The sequence below is a fragment of the Haemaphysalis longicornis genome, unplaced genomic scaffold (assembly GCF_048455015.1).
Source record: "Haemaphysalis longicornis isolate Haplotype H1 unplaced genomic scaffold, Haemaphysalis longicornis Haplotype H1 scaffold_7, whole genome shotgun sequence".
NCBI classification, from domain to species: Eukaryota; Metazoa; Arthropoda; class Arachnida; order Ixodida; family Ixodidae; genus Haemaphysalis; species Haemaphysalis longicornis.
Genome location: NW_027526422.1, coordinates 62,565,126 through 62,583,950, shown reverse-complemented (window position 1 = coordinate 62,583,950; position 18,825 = coordinate 62,565,126). Strand labels below are relative to the sequence as shown.

The window sequence follows — 18,825 nt, the reverse complement described above, 5'->3', positions numbered from 1 at the left end:
TTGTGCCATTAAACAAGAATCATCATCAAGGATAGGAAAATGAGCTACGAAGAAGGAAGACTATGTAGGTGCAAAATAAAAAGTGACAAAATCGGGAGGTTTGGGAACAGAGCATAGGTTCGGCTGATGCTGGGTATTAGCATGTGCGAATCATTCAGAAGCCATCAAGTTGGTCATGAGGATGGGTATGAGAAATCTCTTGCTCAGCTTCACTGATTCCCCTTGCGACTTTTACAGGCCATGGGCAGGATTGGCGAGGTAGTGAGCAGGACTTGGCAAACCGCCGACAAGATGAAGATCTTCCGGGGCAAGCTGAAAGAGGATTCACCCAACAATGACAACTTCAGGGTCCTCCGTTACTTGGCCAAGTACACAATCAACCCAGCGCTGGCCCACGGGATCGACTACTACGTTGGCTCGGTGACGGTTAGTTCGGGGCTATCTTTGTCATCTAATGCGCAACTGTGAGGAAAGCCTGGCTTCCTTAGATGATGTACCTTGTTGTAAGTCTTATACACTTGGCTCTGTTTCTTTGTTTGCGCAGCCAGGAAAGATGGCAGACCTGGTGCTGTGGCAACCGTCTCTCTTTGGTGTGAAGCCCGAGATTGTGGTCAAAGGAGGCCAGATAATATCTGCCCAAATGGGTATGTGAAATCGACAGCATTTCAGTTGATCCCAGTGCATGGCAGCCGTCTCTCTTTGGTGTGAAGCTCGAAATTGTAGTTAAAGGAGGCCAGATAATAGCTGCCCAAATGGGCATGTGAAATCGACAGTTTCACTTGATCCCAGTGCAAATGTCAGGAAGGTGCCATTGTTATCTGGAGCTAAAAGAGGCAGTGGACAAGTCTTGTGCTATGGCAGTGCTTTCCCTTTGTAAGCACATTTTGTAAATACATCTTTACCTATGTAACTTCTGCACTGTAGTGTACGTCTTACGTCCTGTACACCATATTTTTCAGGTAACACTACTTGGGAGATGGGGTGGACTAGTGTCACTAGGGTGGACAATGCAGAGCAGGATAGCAAACATCAGCGGACCAGTAAAGGCAAATAAAACTTACTTTTATGGAGAGATTTGACCTTTTGTTAGCTTTCTCAGCACTTTTGTTGTGAAAAAGTGTGCCTCCCCCTCTCCCCTGTTTTTGAAATTTAAGCACAGGGCAGGCGTTTCCCCTCTAATCCTCTTGTGACGTCACAAAGTTTTAGGCCAAAAGTGGTGCCCTCTAGCTACGTGCGAAATGCCAAAGGTTTTCGGAAAAACAATTTGGTATGTCTGTTAACGTTTGTGCCGATTTCCCTTATAACCAGCTTTATAATGTGCTCCAAAAATCTGCTTTCTTAATTTTTGACACCACAAGGTATGTTGTAAATAGGCTGTAGCTGCGACACCAGTTGTAATGTTTTTAAAAAGTTGCTGTCTGATTTATGAAAGAATGTCTGGCACCAGATGTAATGTAATACACTATTCTTGTACAGAATAACTCAGGTCTTGAATGACTTGTGTTTTGAAGTTGTTCCCTATTTGGACATCCCTGCAGTTTGTTGGACAAACGTATAACTGAAATGTGCCTTTCGTTGCTTATGTTTTATGAACTGTTGCTAACGGGTTGCATCATTCTGCGGCCAGTGACTGGCATATTACATGGCTAGCGAGGTTATGGGTAACATTTTATGCTTGACTCAATAAATTGAAAGAATCGCACATTTTCTGGTCGGCAGCATTTGCGACATAGTCAAGCGCATGCCATAAGGGTAACAATATCAATTACTTACACCTGTCGCCTACCTTTACTCAACCTGGCATATTCCATACAGGTATGGCGAATGCATCCATCCCAACAGCTGAACCGATTTGTCTGCGGGACATGTTTGGAGCACACGGGCTCTCTGTTGGGAAGAACTCGGCCGTGTTTGTATCTAAGGTGAGTGTTAAACAATCGTCGGTTCTAATAACCACTTCATGTTTGTGAAGGTTGTGCGGCGATGTGCCAGGAAAGGAGAGCTGCTTTGTGTCATACTGAAAAGCAACACAGTTTCAGAGTCTGCCCAACATCTAAAAAGCAGTTTCATGTCTAGCAAACTTCTTTTTGTCCTGTCGTCCAAAACACAGAGCAAGTTTCATCTTGTTGCGAAGCTCCTTCCACTTCTTGTGTGGTCTTATGGTCAGCTTGAGCGAGAGGAACAAGGGGAGTTTCGTTCCAACACAGAAATCCATCTTCTATATTGACAGTACGCAATGTTGACTTGGCTGTAGCTTGCACTACCGTTTCCTTTTTCTCAAAGTCAGCAATCGTCATTGTGGAAAATATCGCACAAGCGCTGTGTGCTGTGGCATCAATGGTAAGCCTTATGCTGGCCTTCCCTGTCCATTTGTTTGAACTTATAGATGGCTTGGACATTGGGCAGCTCAGTAAAGAGCAGCTTGAATGCCATGAGCAGCTTACTGTGCAAGCAGCATCCTATCAGTAACTGGGTTGAACTGTAGCCATTTTGAAGCAGAGTTGTCTTGTAGGCCAGAAGTGTGATGTAGGGGCCTCTCATCTTGGAAATCGATGCATAATGATCTTTACGGCAGCTTCTGCTTCAGCTTCTGAGGGTAATGAGGGCTTGAGCTGGCAAGCCAAAACCCATATTTATGAGCAAAGGTGGTAAATACTGATGTGAAGATGGACTTTCAGTGGCTTGTCACTGTCGCTGCTGATAGCTGGTCAAAATGGGCAGTCTCTAGATATTTGGAGTAGTAGTCTGTGACAATCAGCCACCACTTGTTCGTTCTGGAAATAATGATTCATTGCTATCGACTGTCAGGGTTGTCTTGTCAGTTGACGAGTGGCGAAGAAAGCATGCACACCGATCGGTTACTGGGACTCACCTATTTGTTAAGCGAAGAGAAATGGTGGAACCCCCTTCCCTCAATGCCTGATAACGCGGCGCAGGCGCAGAACACGATAAGTCATATTACATTCAGCGCTCAGGTAACCGGAACTGCTCGAGCTCAGCGTGGGAAAGACACCTTCAGCATGTGCCATGAAGTGCGCGTCCACTACATTGCCCCTTCTACGAGATTGTGCTTTCACAAGTCCAGTCTTTTCGGGCACTTGACCTGTCAGCTGGACCTGATCACTGTCACAAGTGGACATTTGCGCACATTCTTGATGGTGGCATTGCTGCTGTTGCAGCTGTTGCTTCTGGCTGGTCCATGCGTTGATCTGAGGTTAGCTCTCCTCTTAGATCCGCAGAGTTCTTGACAGTCAGTGCTGGTGTTTCGTCCGTGCTTCAACTGTCAGACGTAAGGCCGTCAGGCATGCTTGCACCATTGAATGACACCATAATCTGTCGGTTCTGCTGAATGCCTGTTGGGGTTTCAACAACATGAGTGCGGTCGTCTTGCTGGGCTAAGCATCTTTGCTGCACCTGCCGTATCCTACACCCACACATCCTCCCCGTCAGCGAGTGGGTGGAGTTGATGGGCGGCGTGACAATGGTTGAAGTCCCGGCTTTGTTTGCTTCGGATTGTTTTATCCCTGGCTCTGACTTCGTCATGTGGCGGCCACTCCAGCTGAAGTGTGCCTGGACTTTTCGACAGTGTTTTTTGCAGGCGTCGCCGCATGAGGAGCGGCGACGGGCTGTATTTTTTCACTACAGGGGGTCACGGTATACTAGAAGCGCCATGTGTGGGTCCTTGGATTTCGTGAAAAGACCCTTCATGGTCCACACCAAGCATTCTGCCTCGCCATTTGATTATGGGTAGCCCGGGCTGTTTGTGATGTGATGAAATCCAAAGCTTTGTGCAAACTCTGTGAACATCTGTGATGAGAACCGCGGGCTGTTGTCGGACACAAACACATCAGGTATTCTGTGTCGGGCGGACGTGCTCTTGACAGCTGTGGAGGTTGTCACTGACAAGGTGATTACTTCTGGAAAACAAGAGTGGAAGTCCACCACGATTATGTAGTGAGTTCCGTCGAGTTCAAACAAGTTGGCTCCTACACGCTGCCATGGCAGATTTGGAGTCGTCATTGCGATTAGTGGCTCCAAACGCTGAGCTCTCATCTGAGCGCATTTCTCACATGATGTTACGAGCAGCTCCATTTCGCTGTTGAGGGTGGGCCACTAAACTATCCCTTGCCCTTGCTTTGCACCGTCCAATGCCCTGGTGGCCTTCATGGATTTGCTAAAAAACCTCATGGCCCATCAGGCTTGGAATAATCATGCAGCAATCTTTGAGCAAGAAGCCATCGTGCACTATGTTGTTGCCTCTTCCCTTCCAGTACTCCTTTAAAGAACCGGAACCTTTGAGACGTTTTCTGGTCATCCCTTTTCATATAAGCAGAGTAGCCCAGAACAGATGCCATCTTCCACTTGGTGCTTGTGTAAGGCATTCATGCGGGAAGACATGAAGTTGGTAGCTGATGTAACCACTTCACTGACAAATAACTCTATTGTGTCTGTCCGCCATTGACATCGCTCTTAATCGTGTTCCTGAATAGAGGCCCTTGACAGAGTGTCTGCCATGGCTACCAGCTTGCTTGAGACATAGAGAACAGTGAACTGATAGCACATGAGATGGATTCACAAGTGCTGGATTCTGGGCGAAATCATGTCAAGTTCTGCTGACCCCAGGAGCGTGACTAAAAGAATGATCTATTTTGGCTTTAAACGCGATGCCCCTCAGAAACTGGTCAAACTGCCCCACGGCCCATGTTGCAGCCAAAGCTTCTTTGTCCATTTGACTGCAGTGGCTTTAAGTGTCTGTTAAAGATCTCAAGGCATAAACAACCGTTTGCCATTCTCCAGACGGTTGATCTTGAAGCAATACAGCTCCAAGACTGATACAGTCTTGGAGCTGTCGGCTGACTTGCGTCGGCTGACACAATCACGGGGTACGATGGGTCATATTTATCCATGCAGACTTTGGAACTGAGCAAGTTTTTGAGCTTGTTTATAGCAGTTTGCTGGCACGGTCCCCAAAGCCATGAGTTTCTCTTTTTTTAGCAATGCCCTGATTGGGGCTGTGATGTTGAAAAGAGGAGGAATGAAGCGGCCCACATGGTTCGCCATTCCCAGCAGCCTTCGGACACCACTGGCACCCGATGGTGTTGGTAGCTTGGCCAAGGCCTCGACAGTTTCCAGATCAGGACTTATGCCTTGTGCGCTAACCATGACTCCAAGAAACTTGACCTGGTTTGCACAGAACATGTATTTTTTGCAGTTCAGCTTGATGCTTCTTTTAACTCTTTCGTTACGGCGGAAAAACGGCCGATTTTAAGGGCTTCCACAAAACTTTTTTTTTCTCTTGAGCTACTGGAGTCACACAGCCTTGCTATGCATGAAATTGTAGCTTATAGATTGCTCTTCCAAACACAAAGCAGCAGTTTTGTTAAAGGTACAATTACTTACAGTTTATTCGTCAAGTAATAAGAAAAAAGCCCCCAAGAAAAGTATACAAAAAACACAAATCGGCACTTTTACTGAGACTAAAAATTATTTCAGGTATTTTAAAATATACAAATTGTTCCTACGTTCCTTGGCTATGATTCAATACTATATAAATCAACAGTGTACACCAAGTTTCAGATTTTTGAGGGCCCGTCAACCTAGCGCAACTGACGGCTGTGCCACGCCGCGAGGGCACTCGAGGGTGAGTGAGCCTCTGTCAAATGTGCATCCAAGTACCGTACTTACCCAATTCTAACGCGCACTTTTTTTCCGGAAAAATAGGTCGAAAAATTACATGCGCGTTAGAATCAGATATGAAACCGAAACCGAAACAGCGAAAATTTCGTCCCACCCATCGCCATTGCCAAGTCAAGATGGCGCTAAAGCTTTTAGCAACTATTTTTCGCACGCAGGAAGCATAGGCGCCTAGGCTTTTCTATCGCCGTTCACACAAATTGTCAAATCGTTCCACTTGCGCGCTTGATAACAGCAATGGCAGCAGTGGCTCTTACGCGTTCAAAACGAGCGGTCGTCTGAAGCGTTCGCCTCTGGAGAAGCTCGCGGGATGGGCGTGTGAGGCGTGGGCCACGATCCCATCGACCATGGTTGAACGTTACTTCAGAAGTGTGGCATCGCGAACGTGCTTGACGGCACCGAGGACGAGATGATGTGGTCAGCGGAGAGCGACGAGGAGTGAGATGAGTGAGGTTACTTCGGGAAATAAATCACCCGTTTCTCCCGCATTCGTTTTTCTTGCTCACACAGTTCCGTGCGCGTTACAATCGGAGTGCAAGTTTTTTCGGTTTTTTGTCAGGAAAATCGGGTGCGCGTTAGAATCGGGTAATTACGGTATACTCTTTTGTGTCCTCGCACAAAATCCTTATCACTTCGGTGGTAAAAAACAACAAAAAAAATCCAGCGCTCTCGACAAGCGTCGCACCTGAACCCTGCAGCGTTAATCTGACACGAACGCAAGGTTATCTTGAAGGTGATAGCGCGATACGGCGCGGTGTATTTGGCAAAACATCCCGGCCGTACGTTCTCGAGACCCTAAACACAAAATCAAAACCGCAGTCGTCAGATAAGAAGCACGTTTTGTTTATAAATACAGCACGGAGTCACAACGAAATTACCTGCCAGCGCTTGTTGAAGTGCGAGGCCCCTGAACCGGAGCTTCGTCGTCCTAACTGAAATCTGAAGATCCCACATCATTGCTTGACCCCTCACTGCTGCTGGAATCAGAAAAATCGACAGCCGGAGCTGCCGAAGTGCTTGCTACAGCAGTCCGACTGTGCGGGGCGTGGCGCGAACCCGACGCCATTTTTCCTCCTCCTCCCCTCCCCCTTCGGTTCAAATTTCTTTTGCTACGCCGCCACCACACGAGACACATAAACAAACGAAACTGAAATTGAAAGAGAAGTTGCCAATGAACACACCAGATGGCGATAGTTGTCTGTGGAGCGCGGGTTTCGGATTTTGCGGGAGATTTAAAATCATCGGACGCCGGCTTCCGATTGCCTATGGCGCCGTAGTGAAAGAGTTAAGCGCTGCAACACCTGCCTAAGACGTTGTTCATGCCCTCGCTACGATGCTCGGAAGATGAGAATGTCATCAATCAGGCTTACAACTCCTTCCAGGCCTTCCAGAATTCTGCCTATCTGTCGCTCAAAATATTTTGGCGCTGAGCAAATTCTAAAAGGTAGCGTATGGAAACAGAACCTTCCCGTTGGTGTTATGAACATAGTTAGTTCCTGACTTTCCTCGGATAGCTTCACTTGGTGAAAGCTAGCAGTAGCATCGAGCTTAAAGAATACCTTTGCTGATCCAAGGTGTCCCAGGATGTTCTCAACAGAGGGTAGTATGCGACACTCCCTAAGCACGACTTCGTTTAGTCAGGTGAGGTCAACGCATATTCGGTAGCCTCCTCCTTCTTTGTACCATACTGGAACACCATGGTGTGCGATGGTCCACTCTTCATATAACTCTGGGACTCAAGCTTTCTGAGCTCTTCTCGAACTGGTTTGTGAAGTGGAATTGGAACTCTTCTTGGCACGCTGAGTTAGAACGGTTTGGTACCTGGTTGAAGACATATCACGTAATTTGCTTGTAGCTCACCCAAGCCATTGAACAGACTATCCTTCAAAGTGACAGTAGAATCATTTACACTGTCTATGAACCGTATGACTTTGAGAACCTGTATCGCTGGGAATCCAAGAAGCGGTGGGTCTTGCGAAGGCACAACGTGCACTTTTTGCACTGTAGAGCTGCCTTTCCAGCTTAGTTTCGCTTGGAATGCTCCAAGAACGGTGAGGGAGCAATTTCCAGGGTCCATAAGCTCACCTTCTGGCTTTCGCAGCTGTTTCGGTATTCTGGGAAACGAGTCCACTGCCACTGTCACCTCCATGCTCGAGTCAACCTTGAAGTTAGCGTTATAACCGTTGATGGCCACTTTTACAAACTTGGCTCTGGTGATGGCTACTACAAAGTGAAGTGCTCTTACACCCATGTTCTCTTTGCCTTCCTTTTCGCAGACTGCTTCGTAGTGTCCAGTCCGATTACACCCTTTGCACTTGGCTTGTCTAGCCGAGCAATCTGCTCGAGGATGAGTTGGTTGACCGCTGTATCTGCAGCTCCTGGTAGCGTCGCTTGTGTTACTTGGTAATACCCTTCCGGGTGTTCCCCTCAGAGTCCGAGCCATGCCGGGGCTTTTGGGAGCGCTTTTGAACTTAAGCCTCGGTGACAATGTGAGCAGGATTCAGATCTTTTTGGAACACTGCTGCATGGGCTTTTACGGCATCTTCGTTGATGCGAGCCTGTAGCCTTGCTTCTTCAAAAGTAAGCTTTTGTGTTAAGCACAGTTTGTTGACAAGGTTAGAGTCCCAGAGACCCATGATGAACCTGTCTCAAATGAGTCATTCTTCTTCTTCTGCTGAGGCGTAGTTGCACTTTTTGACAAGCGTATGCACCGCAGTGTACGACTCGTCTACGGTCTCACCCTTGCCCTGTGTTCGACAGTGGAAGCGGACACTTTCGTTGACCTCGTTGACCGGGTGGATGAGGTGATCAGTAAACTTGTTTACCGCTTCTGGCGAGCTCCAGTCTTCACTGGACAATGTTTGAAGGTTGAGAACTCAGTGTTGTCTTGGGAGCCCATTGCGTAAAGAAGCGTTCTGACCTGTATTTCTCCCGGCGCTTGGTAGAGCCCACATGCATAGCAATAGTTGGCGAATTGGAAGACCGTTTCTTTCCAAGAGCTGGGGTTCACAAAATCGAACTTCGGTGGCTATTAAAGGGGCACTGACACAAAAATTTTGCATCTTGTTTTTTTTGTTGCGATAAGTAGCTAGTGACCTACTTATAACCTGTAGAAACCTCATTTGCTTCAGCGTGCGACGGTTGTTTAATTAGAGGTATTTTCAATGCGGCCAGTCGCAGTTTCGGTTTCAGCGAGTGCCGCGAAACGATGGATTTTGTGTGAACAAAGCTGACCACGTGACCGTCGGAGGGATATCACAGTTACAGAGCAGAGCCGCCGTAGCACTGTCGAATCCGCATCGACGGCAGTTTCTGCGAATGCCCCCCCGTACTGATCTCGTGAGGCGCCTAATTAAAAAGCGACCGTGGATGTGACGCAGGCGCTGCGAGTGCAAATGCTACCGCAGCTAACGAACGACGCACGACGCTCGAGACGGTGGGTGGCAAGACGCGCGCTGGGAGCAGCCGGCCGGTCTGCCTACAGGTCCGCCTACAGATGTGTTCGGCTTAGCACTGCGGCGGATATTCGAGTGCCGCTCTCGTAAGCGGTGCAGATGACAATTTTTAATGCAACCCGCCATGGCATCATTAGCTCCTTTCTCATGTCAGCCACCATGGTCGGGACTTGGGGACAATTTCGTGCAGCGGTAACAAGCTATCACTCGAGCTACCTGCGCCGGCGTGGGCCTCTTCGCGGCCGTGGCCGCCGCCTGCACAGCGACCGTGCGGCTTGCTCAGTGGGCTTTTCGTGCCTCCGGCGCGTTTCCGCATCCAATGGTAATAAACAGTAATAGAAACAGAGTGCCTTGAATCGCTGTAGAACTTTGGTCGCGGCCAGCTGACCGATGAGCTGACGAAATCACGGCGCCTCCGCCGCCAACGATCGGGTCGTTCGTTCTCGAGAGCAGAAGCTCCGCCCTCCGGCCCTCCGATTGGAGCGGCGAGCCGGCAGTGCGGAAGCAGCAAACACAAACTCGTGACGTGTTTGGATGTTGTTTATTTACACTTGCGCGTGGTCCTCTGCTGGCCGCTCGGTTGCGTTTCGCACACTTCAAAATTGATTTTAAATATGTTCTAGGCTGTATTCACCGCTGATATTTTGCAGATGATGTATATGTGTTCCCACCAATCTATCTCCGAAGTTATCTCGCCTTCAAAATTTTGTGTCAGTGCCCCTTTAAAGCCCTGCGCCGCTGAACTGAATGGAAGGCTTGATGTCTTCATTCGCCATAGCAAGTTTTGCAGGCTATGCACCTTTGACTGTTTGCTAGCCAGAATTAATTGATGCTCACATATCCCACTTCTGACATCATGTCTCATCGGCTGATGAGCAACGAAGAAAGTGTGCACACCGATCAGTAACTTCAACAGCGCGAACTGACAGGACGAAAGACGAGAGACACAAACGACGTAGACGGGCGCTGTTTGTGTCTCTCGTCTTTCGTCCTGTCAGTTCGCGCTGTTGAAGTTTCTAGATCATGAACCAACTACATCGCACCAGAGTCTTGTTAACCGATCAGTAGCTCAGACTCAACTGTTTATAAGCGAAGCGACATGGCGAAACCCCGTTCCCCGATAACGCAGCAGCACAGGCGCGGAACACAATAAGTCATGTTACATCCAGTGCTCGGATAACCCGAACCACCCAAGCGTAGCATGGGAAAGGCACCATCAGTGTGCTCCGTGAAGTGCGCGTCCACTACAAGGGTCTTTCTGGAAAAGGTGTCAGTTAAGGCAGCATTTTTTTTTTATTTTTTTTTTTATAATGGCTTTGTCATATTTGTGGCAATGCTTGACCACGTCTTCGCCATCCCATGAAATTCTGGGCCACCAAAGTCTCTTTTCACTTTTGCCAGCATTTTCGTGATTTCAAAATGTCCCTTATGCAGTAGCTACAGGACAGCTGGTCGACATGAATGAGGTAGTGCTACTCTGGTCCCATTTCAAGGAAGGTCATCTCAGCTTGTGGCAAAACTGGAAGACCTGCTTGACCTCTGAACACAGGTCTCTTCCTGGGGGCCATTGCTTGCTGCAGAACCTTCAGGATGCACAGACTGTCTTCTTTATGACTGTCCTTAATTAATTAAACCATTGCAGGCATATTGTTTCACCAGAACTCTTGATGCCACAAAGTGTGCAAAGGCCTTGACTTCTTCCGCTGGAGTGGTGTATGTGGTAGCACACCTATGCCCAGATGTTCTTTCCACAGCACACAGGCTATGTCATAGGAGAAGGGCATTATGCTCATCTGCCGACGCTGCAGCATTGGTCTGAGATCATCCAATTCCTTGGAAGTAAATATCAGAATGAGTGGCTTGGATTGCTTTCCAAATGGAGCCACTTACCGATGATATAGCCTGAAAACTTCTTGCAAATCCAGACGAGTGCTAGAGCTTCTTTCCCGATGTGTTTGTAACGTATTTTTGTATTCGTCAACAGGCGAGAAGCATAGGCTATAACTCCATAGTTACCTTTAGCGTGCTGTGGACAATGAACAGCTCCAAATATAAGGGAAGAAGCATCAGCTGTTATGACCATTTTGTTGGGGAGGCATAGACAGCAAGGATAGGGCTTTTTGCGAGTGAGTGCTTCCACTTGTCAAAAGTGGTTTGTTGATAAGACCAGACATGCTCTTGTTTCTTGGAGAGAAGCTGAGCGAGGTGCTGTAACACTTAAACGGTGGTGAGGAGCAAAATATCTCTCAAAGTCGCCAAATTGTTTCGCTTTGTCTGCAACGTACTTGAACAGGCTGAAGGGGTTCTCAGCCTTATTACTCGTGATGCAGAACAAGGCATCTATGTGGTGTTCTTCAGGTTTTATACTTAGGCTTGATGACGTGTAGAAATATCTTAAACTCTCTTGCATCATTTGGAGCACTCATTAGGTGACGAGAAGTAAAATGAGTCGGAAGGTTAAATAATAAATAACAAAATAGAATGGAAGCCCGCTGATACGTCCCCCAGTCTTACAATGACCCGCCTCTTACGACAGTTCACCACTGTCCTGGCAAACTCCCCATATAAACAATGGATTAAAGATCCCAATTATACAGAAAATGGGTGCACGTGGTCCGCTTCTTACGACAAACCCTGATGGGGATAAACCAGAATTTTTTCCGTCTTTTACACCGCTTCGCCATCTCATCTCAACCTTGTTTTATTCTTAACCCCTGTTTAATGCTGCTTGATGTGCAAAGGTCCGCAAGCAGGCCAGTCCACTTGCCCAAGAGATGCAAGCAAGCGAGCGGGTACTGGCGGGCGGGAGTCAACTTTCGACAGCTCCACATGGCAGCAGAACGCCAACGCGCCAGCCACGAGAAGTCGAAGTCTAGGTGGCTGGCAGACCCCGAATTTGCGGCTCCCATCGAGCCAATAAACTTCACATGAAAACAGTTATGGCGCAACCCCACGGCGGTGACCGAACACCCGCTTTCCTTGCACGCTCGATCCAAGTTTCTTCCTTTCGTGATGCTCTCTTTCCCCGTCTCGCTGCTCTCAGCTCTCAGCTTATCAAGCATCTTTCAGTGCCATGCTGTCGCCCCACTCCTTTCTTTCCTGCCTTTTTTCCATCGCCGCCTTGTACCATCGTTCATTTTGCTTGGCCTTGGCGATTTCACTCTCTCGCCTTTCACCTCTCAATTTGCTCGACCACGCCGGCCTTATCTCGCGCATGCGAGGCTATATAAATAGTGCCGGTCGGCACGGGTGTCACGTAGCACGCAGTGCAAGGCTGGCGGGCTAGCACAGATGCCGTGGAGGTAGGGTTGCCACCTTTTGAAAAAAAAAACCCGGCCCTTCGGGGGGTTGGGGTGGGGGTATAAAGAATGTTTACTTTATGTTGAAAAAAACACGCCATGGTTTTGACATGCAGTGCCATTCATTACAGCATTTTCTTAAGAGAAAAATCAACATAACGTTTGTAGAAAGAGATTGAGAGCTTGGTTATTGCTCTGTATGTGCTTCACTGAAAAGTAACCGCAATTGCTGAACACGGCGGCATCATGTCATTGTTTCGTACCTCCCTTATAGGTCCCCCTCCATCTCAGACAGCGCGCTCGCCCGCATATTTTCTCTGCTCGCATGCCTTTGCGCAGCTTGTCGACACATATTTATTGTCTTAGTTGTTGAATTGACACTTATAAAACGCCAACACGGACATAATCACAGCACGAGGGCCAAAAAAAAAAAACCGGCCAATGACGGCCGGTTTTAAGTATGGACCGGCAACCGTTCCACAGTGTTTAAAAAAATCGGTCAAGCCGGTCCAAAACCGGGCAGGTGGCAACCCTACGTGGAGGGGAGGGGGCACAATTTATATTTTAGGAACTTTAGATTTCAGTTAAGGGTATGCGAATTGCATGAGAATGCGCTAAACATTGTAGTTTAAATAAGCTCTTAGCCCACCTGTCGCGCGATACTGTCTACTAGGCCAGCATTTACCCGTACCCAGATCGTACGACACCCCGGTCATACGACGCTTTTACGTGGTCCCTTAAAAGTTGTATTATCATTAGGGGTGTGCGAATATTCGAAAATTCGAATATTCGATTCGAATTTTTTGGTATTCGATTCGATTCGAACGACACTTTTATTGTTCGAAATATTCGAACCACCCAAAACTAAAAAAAAATTCAGAGCGTGTCTGTATTGGTGTTTATTTACAGTGGACTCTCGATTATACGATTCTGGGGGTGCGAATTTCGGGATGATACTAATTTCCGAAAAGTCCTGGCTAAATTGCATCGTTTGCAATGGGAAAATTTTCGGCTGTTACGAACGGACCTGCGCGGCCCGGCGGAAGATACGAACGAGCCGGCGAGGCACCCGACTGCCGAACGAGCAAGTGACGGCTCTCGCTCCCCTGTTCGTCACTCTTTCTACAGAAACGGCCGGGCTGTTGTTTTCTGCTCGCGAAAACGCTCTGCGCACGCCCAACGCGCTGACACCGCCGCGAAACCACCCCCACGCTGCGCGCGGCGCGGCCGGCGGCGTCAACATGGCGTCGGCTCCAGCCGCGAAGTGGCGCGGGCGCTCGCGCAACCGCTTCTAACCGCTCTTTAAAATGCGGCTCAAGGGAGACACGCAGTTGCTTGTGCGGTAAAGGAGCTGATAATGCATGCGAAAACGGTACTATAAAACATCATCCGCGCCGCTAGTGAAAACGCCCATAAAATATTTGCCGGGGTGCTAAGCCTAACCATCTCCGGCGGAGCCAAGCCGGCTGTCTCGATCCATAGCCTCCTTTATGTCTCGATCTCATCGCAAGCAGTCAGGCTCCTCCATTCTGCCGCGCGCGTCGTGCGTCATTTTCTGACCGAGGTGGGCGCTACCGCGGGCGCGAAATCGTCGATGCGGGCGTGAAAATACAGCGCTCGCAGAGCCGAGGCGAGCGAATCGCGTGCAAAAACGCACCATCCGGTTCACGCTTGGCTGTTGCGGCGCGTAGCGAGCTTGGGCACAGTGAGCGAGGAGACGAGCGCGAAGCTTTACGTGCTCCAGAAAGGAATGCTTTGCGACACGGGGGTTAAAAAAAGCAGAAAAAATCACGAATTTCTTCACGCGAAAGTAGGAAAAGAAATAAACGAAAACTTTTTTCAGCGCTAAATTTTTTGGTCTGTGTTGGTTCATACGAATTTCGGATGATACGAATATTTTTCGCAGTCCCGCGAGATTAGTATCATCAAAATTTTACTGTATCAGCGCGCAGCAATGTGCACGGGCTCGAGCATGCCAGCTACTAGTGTCTCAAGTGAGCGGCTGTTTTCGGTATCTGGTAAAGTGGTGACGAGCAGGAGGTTGTCACTGCTCCCCGAACATGTCGAGCAGTTAACCTTTCTCCATGTTAACATTTAAGTGAGTGCAGACCTTAACCTGTTCAGTGCAATGGTATTGTGTAATTCCTAATTTTACTTTGTGTGATTTGTTGTGCAATAAAGTTGCAGTTTTTGTGTCTCTTAGATGGTGCAAACATTAATTTTACAAAAAACAATAAGTATTCGTATTCGAAAAATATTCGAAAAATATTCGATTCGATTCGAACTTTGTTTTTATTATTCGAATTCGCTTCGAAATTAAAAAATTGATATTCGCACACCCCTAATTATCATGGTTGCACTGTACTTAAAAAAGCACTTTAGGTGTCTTTATTGACCAGTGTTGCCCCCATTTTTCGTGGCTTTGCTGTCATAGTTTCCACTGGTTGAGGCAGAGGCTGGCAAGGCCTCCCTTAGCGCAGTCATGCAGAAATCCGTCGTGGCTTGCTGGGCAATTGTCTAGTTGACCATGGTCTTTGCAGTCTCGGTTTCTTGTGATTTCCTTACTCAGCTTCTGACAACATGTTTCAAGGGCGGTCACTGAAGTGCGCTGTAGAAAAGAGCAGACCCAGGAGTTCTGCGGCACACGTGTTCTAGTTTCTCTTGCACTGGCCAGAGTGCAGCCAGCTTACGCGCATTTCCTGCAAGGCCACTTGGCAGTCGGCCGTTGGCAGCTGGCTATTAGTGGTTGGCTATACATGGCCACACATGCAGCAGTTGGCCAAACAACACCTCCCACCTGCTCTTTGCCCGCATGTCACCAATGCAGTGTGGGTAAGCATATTTGTGCCAGCAGAGGGAGCCAGCGCATGTTTGCAACGGTCGATCGCAAGCAGTTCCAAATCGCTTTGATAGCATTCAAAGTTTTCTTATAGTCCTATTCAATTCAAAGCCAAATTAATTGCTTCGATATGCAGAATTTTCTACTATTCTTACACTCCTGCCATGTGACATTAAAATGACAACAATGGAGAGATGAAATAAGAAATATCGCAGGCAAATAATAAACTCAAGCGGCATGGGACAAGAGTGGTTGGACGTTGATGGGAGAGGCCTCCGTCCAGCAGTTGACCTACCGGGCTGTTGTTGTTGATGATGATGATGACTGCTTAACAACAGTTTACTGTTTCACGCTCTCTTCATGTCTTCTTTTCCCATATAAATAATTTTCTCAGAGATCATTAAAGCCTGCTGAGTAGGCTTCGTATTCAAGAAGGTTTCTTCAACAATCATTCTTAGCAACTGCTGAAGACTTGTGGCAAAGCACCACCTGTTATTGTACAATGTAGTAAACCAACCAACACTTGTCAGCCAACCATCCAACCAATGAACAAACACTGTCACTTTGAACATGGGACACAATTATGTATCGGTTTTCAGTGGGTAACATGTATATGTAACATGTACGTTTAGAGGGTAACATGCTATGTGAAGAGTTAGTGGTTATGGCTGACTGCAGGCAGATATGCGCAATTGTGTTGGGTATTTCTGGGACAAAATTTCACTTTTGACTTTGTTCCTTTCTGCTCCTTCAGGTTTCCCTAGAAAAAGGCATTGTTCAGGACTATGGGATAAAGAAGATGCTGCTCCCTGTCTCTGGGTCAAGGAAGCTGCGAAAGGCAGATTTCGTTCACAACAACTTGACTCCGAAGCTGTCAGGTCAGCAAAATTCACTGTTTATCGAAATATTTCATGCACCCACAGTAATGCCTCAAAAACTCGAAATCGTAGAATCCGCTGAAAATTTCAAGATACCGTAAGTGGAGTTTTGAAATGCCGAAAATTTGTTGCCAGGCCGCTGAAATAAAAGCTAGTGCTGGCAACGAAAGCTCCACTGCACAGGGAGCTTTTGTAATAAAGGCAAAATAATTCACAGGAAAAACGAATTTTTATCATTGTGGGAGAAAGAACTGCGCTATGCTCACCTGTTTCGCGTTCACGTCTGGTCCCAGAAAAATGTTCTCAAGCTGCTCAAAGCATCGCAGCAATTATTGGTCACCAGCCCTACACTCTATTTTGTTGCGAAGCAGGCGCTGCATCTTTGTTGTTTCTGCCGTTGTAAACTTACCTTTCGAGGCTCCTCGTCGGCCGCATAATCACCTGCGTCATCCACAGCTTTTTCAATGATGTAGGCATTGGACAGCATTCCGGTATCGGGGATATCGACCTCGTACACCGCGTACTCTGCGTAAATTTGCCGTTCACGACCGCATTCAATGTGTAGTGGGAGCTGAGCATTCAAACGGAGACTTTATCAGCTGCTTGTAACGGCCTTTGCTTTGTGTCCTCTCTGTCAATATTTCAAGATATATGTGGTTCCCGAAAAAAATGTTTCAATATAAAGGGGGACACTGCGAGAAAAAGTTTCGACCTAACCGATTTTTCTAGATATCCGAGTTTAAGTTAACGAGGGATTACTGTATATCTGCACAAAAACCTGGACGAAGGATGCTAAATAATTCGCAATCAAATGAATTCTTGTTGGAATAAAAAAAAATGCATGTTGGGGGAAGAAATTAATAACTTCTAATCAGTCATTCAATCTCCACTTTAGCTAAAAACCACAGTGGTGCTCACCAAACAAATTAGTAAATTATATTCACACTATTTGTGAATTAATTAAGGACTTGTACAAATATGCCACCACTTTAGTCTTCAAGGCTTGATCTCCTAGCTTGTTCAGTCAGAAGGCCATTTTGGTGGTGTAATGCTTGGGCTGGTGTAATGTGACATGGGTGTGACCTCTAGCCGTAGCCTTTTAATGCACTTTATCAGGTAAACAAATACGAGGGCCTATTAACAAAAAAACACCAACCCAGGCTATCGACACCCTTTAGTTTGCAGTGATAATCAATGCTTCTCCTTTTCGACTGACAGGTGAATGTTCAGGGATATGCTCATTTAAAGTACCAGACCTCTTGACTGAAAAAATCAATTCTAATTGCATTTTAGCTTCAGCTTACAAAGGTGGAGGTCAGGCATTGTTATAAAGGCTTCTAACCGATTTTTTTGCAATCTTCTTCTTGCAGTGAACCCTGAGACATATGTGGTTGAGTGGGTGAGGTATGAGGATGGAGAAGAGATTAGGGAGCACCTGACAGTACCGCCATCAGATCACATCGCTCTCGCCCAGAAGTACTTCCTGTTTTGAGCAAGACATGCTGTAGTTCTTGTACAAATGTAAATATGCTATCACTTGTGTTCCATTTCAGTCTGCCATGTATTGTACTAATGTTATGTACATTTGACCTGAATTGTGGCTCACGTTTCAATCTGCCACGTGTGATGTACTGATGTAGTGTTCATTTGAACTGAGTTACGGCTTATGTAAGGAAGTTTTGACTGTGATAGAACGACGGGAAAAAAGTGCATCTCGAGGAATTGTGAATGTACACGCATGTATGATAATCATCAAGTCAGCGCTGTCTATAGTGTGATCATCCTTTATAGTAAGTAGAATAATGCATTTACAGTCATGTGTTGAGGGTATTCAGTCACTTTGAGAACACCATATGCCACTGGTTTTAGAAGCTAAAGGCTATGTGCGACATGTGCTGAACATGAATGAGTCAAATAAAATTCTGTTAGCACAGCTCACTCCAGGAAGTTGTGGAGGTTTTTGAGTTTGCGGGGTTGTTGTGAAAGCTTGGAAGGTTGATTTTTTTTTGTGTAGGAGTGGTGCTATTCATCTAAAAGGGAGTTAAAAATTGATACAAGAGTATTATATTTGGAAAAATATTAATTCAAATTTTTTTATAAACCAGAGCTTGTACTAATCTGATTAGTGTAAAATTTATTTGGCAAGTAGGTGTCATTTAAGTAGCCTTGTTTCACATCCTTGTTTTTTTTTTGTTTTGTTTTGGCCGAGTTTTGATGTGAAGCCCAAAGTATGTGAAATAAAGGGTTTATTACAGATTTTCAGTCTATATAAATCCTTCATGCATGCTATATCTCTTTCGTATCTTCCTTGTTTCTGGAGGAGGTCAGAAGGACAACAGTTAAAAATAAACAGCAAGTAAGTTGAATTTTTTTCTGCACGTTTAGTAAGCATGACAAAATCAAATTAGGCATTCATGGGCTCAAGGCATGTACATGCACACACACACTTGCATGTAGGCCCATGCACTTGAAAACAAATTATTACCTAAAATGATGTAATAGGTGAAAGTTTACTAGAACAAATGATTTGCAGTGCAGCACTGTCAAGGGAGACAAGAAGGCAGTATACCAGGGTTTTTTAGGGGCTTAGGGTGGAGGGGTGTATAAAAATGGCTGCAGTTTAGGTCAGCTAGCCCTGGATATGTAAAGCTTGGTGTAGC

At 46.7% G+C, this 18,825-nt stretch overlaps 1 protein-coding gene across 2 annotated transcripts in view; it reads left to right on the top strand.

Moving 5' to 3' along the window:
- The window catches only part of LOC144145804 (urease subunit alpha-like), a 92,567-nt gene extending 74,176 nt beyond the window's left edge, over nt 1-18,391 (top strand). The window contains exons 18-22 of one of the 2 annotated variants that reach the window (XM_077677550.1): nt 238-426; nt 545-644; nt 1,816-1,922; nt 16,042-16,165; nt 17,536-18,391. In XM_077677550.1, the coding sequence (XP_077533676.1) occupies nt 238-426; nt 545-644; nt 1,816-1,922; nt 16,042-16,165; nt 17,536-17,657 (642 nt within the window). In that variant the 3' untranslated portion in view covers nt 17,658-18,391. The remainder of the gene's footprint in view (nt 1-237; nt 427-544; nt 645-1,815; nt 1,923-16,041; nt 16,166-17,535) is intronic. The other variant, XM_077677551.1, reaches the window with a different exon arrangement.
- The last annotated feature ends 434 nt before the right edge of the window (nt 18,392-18,825 follow it).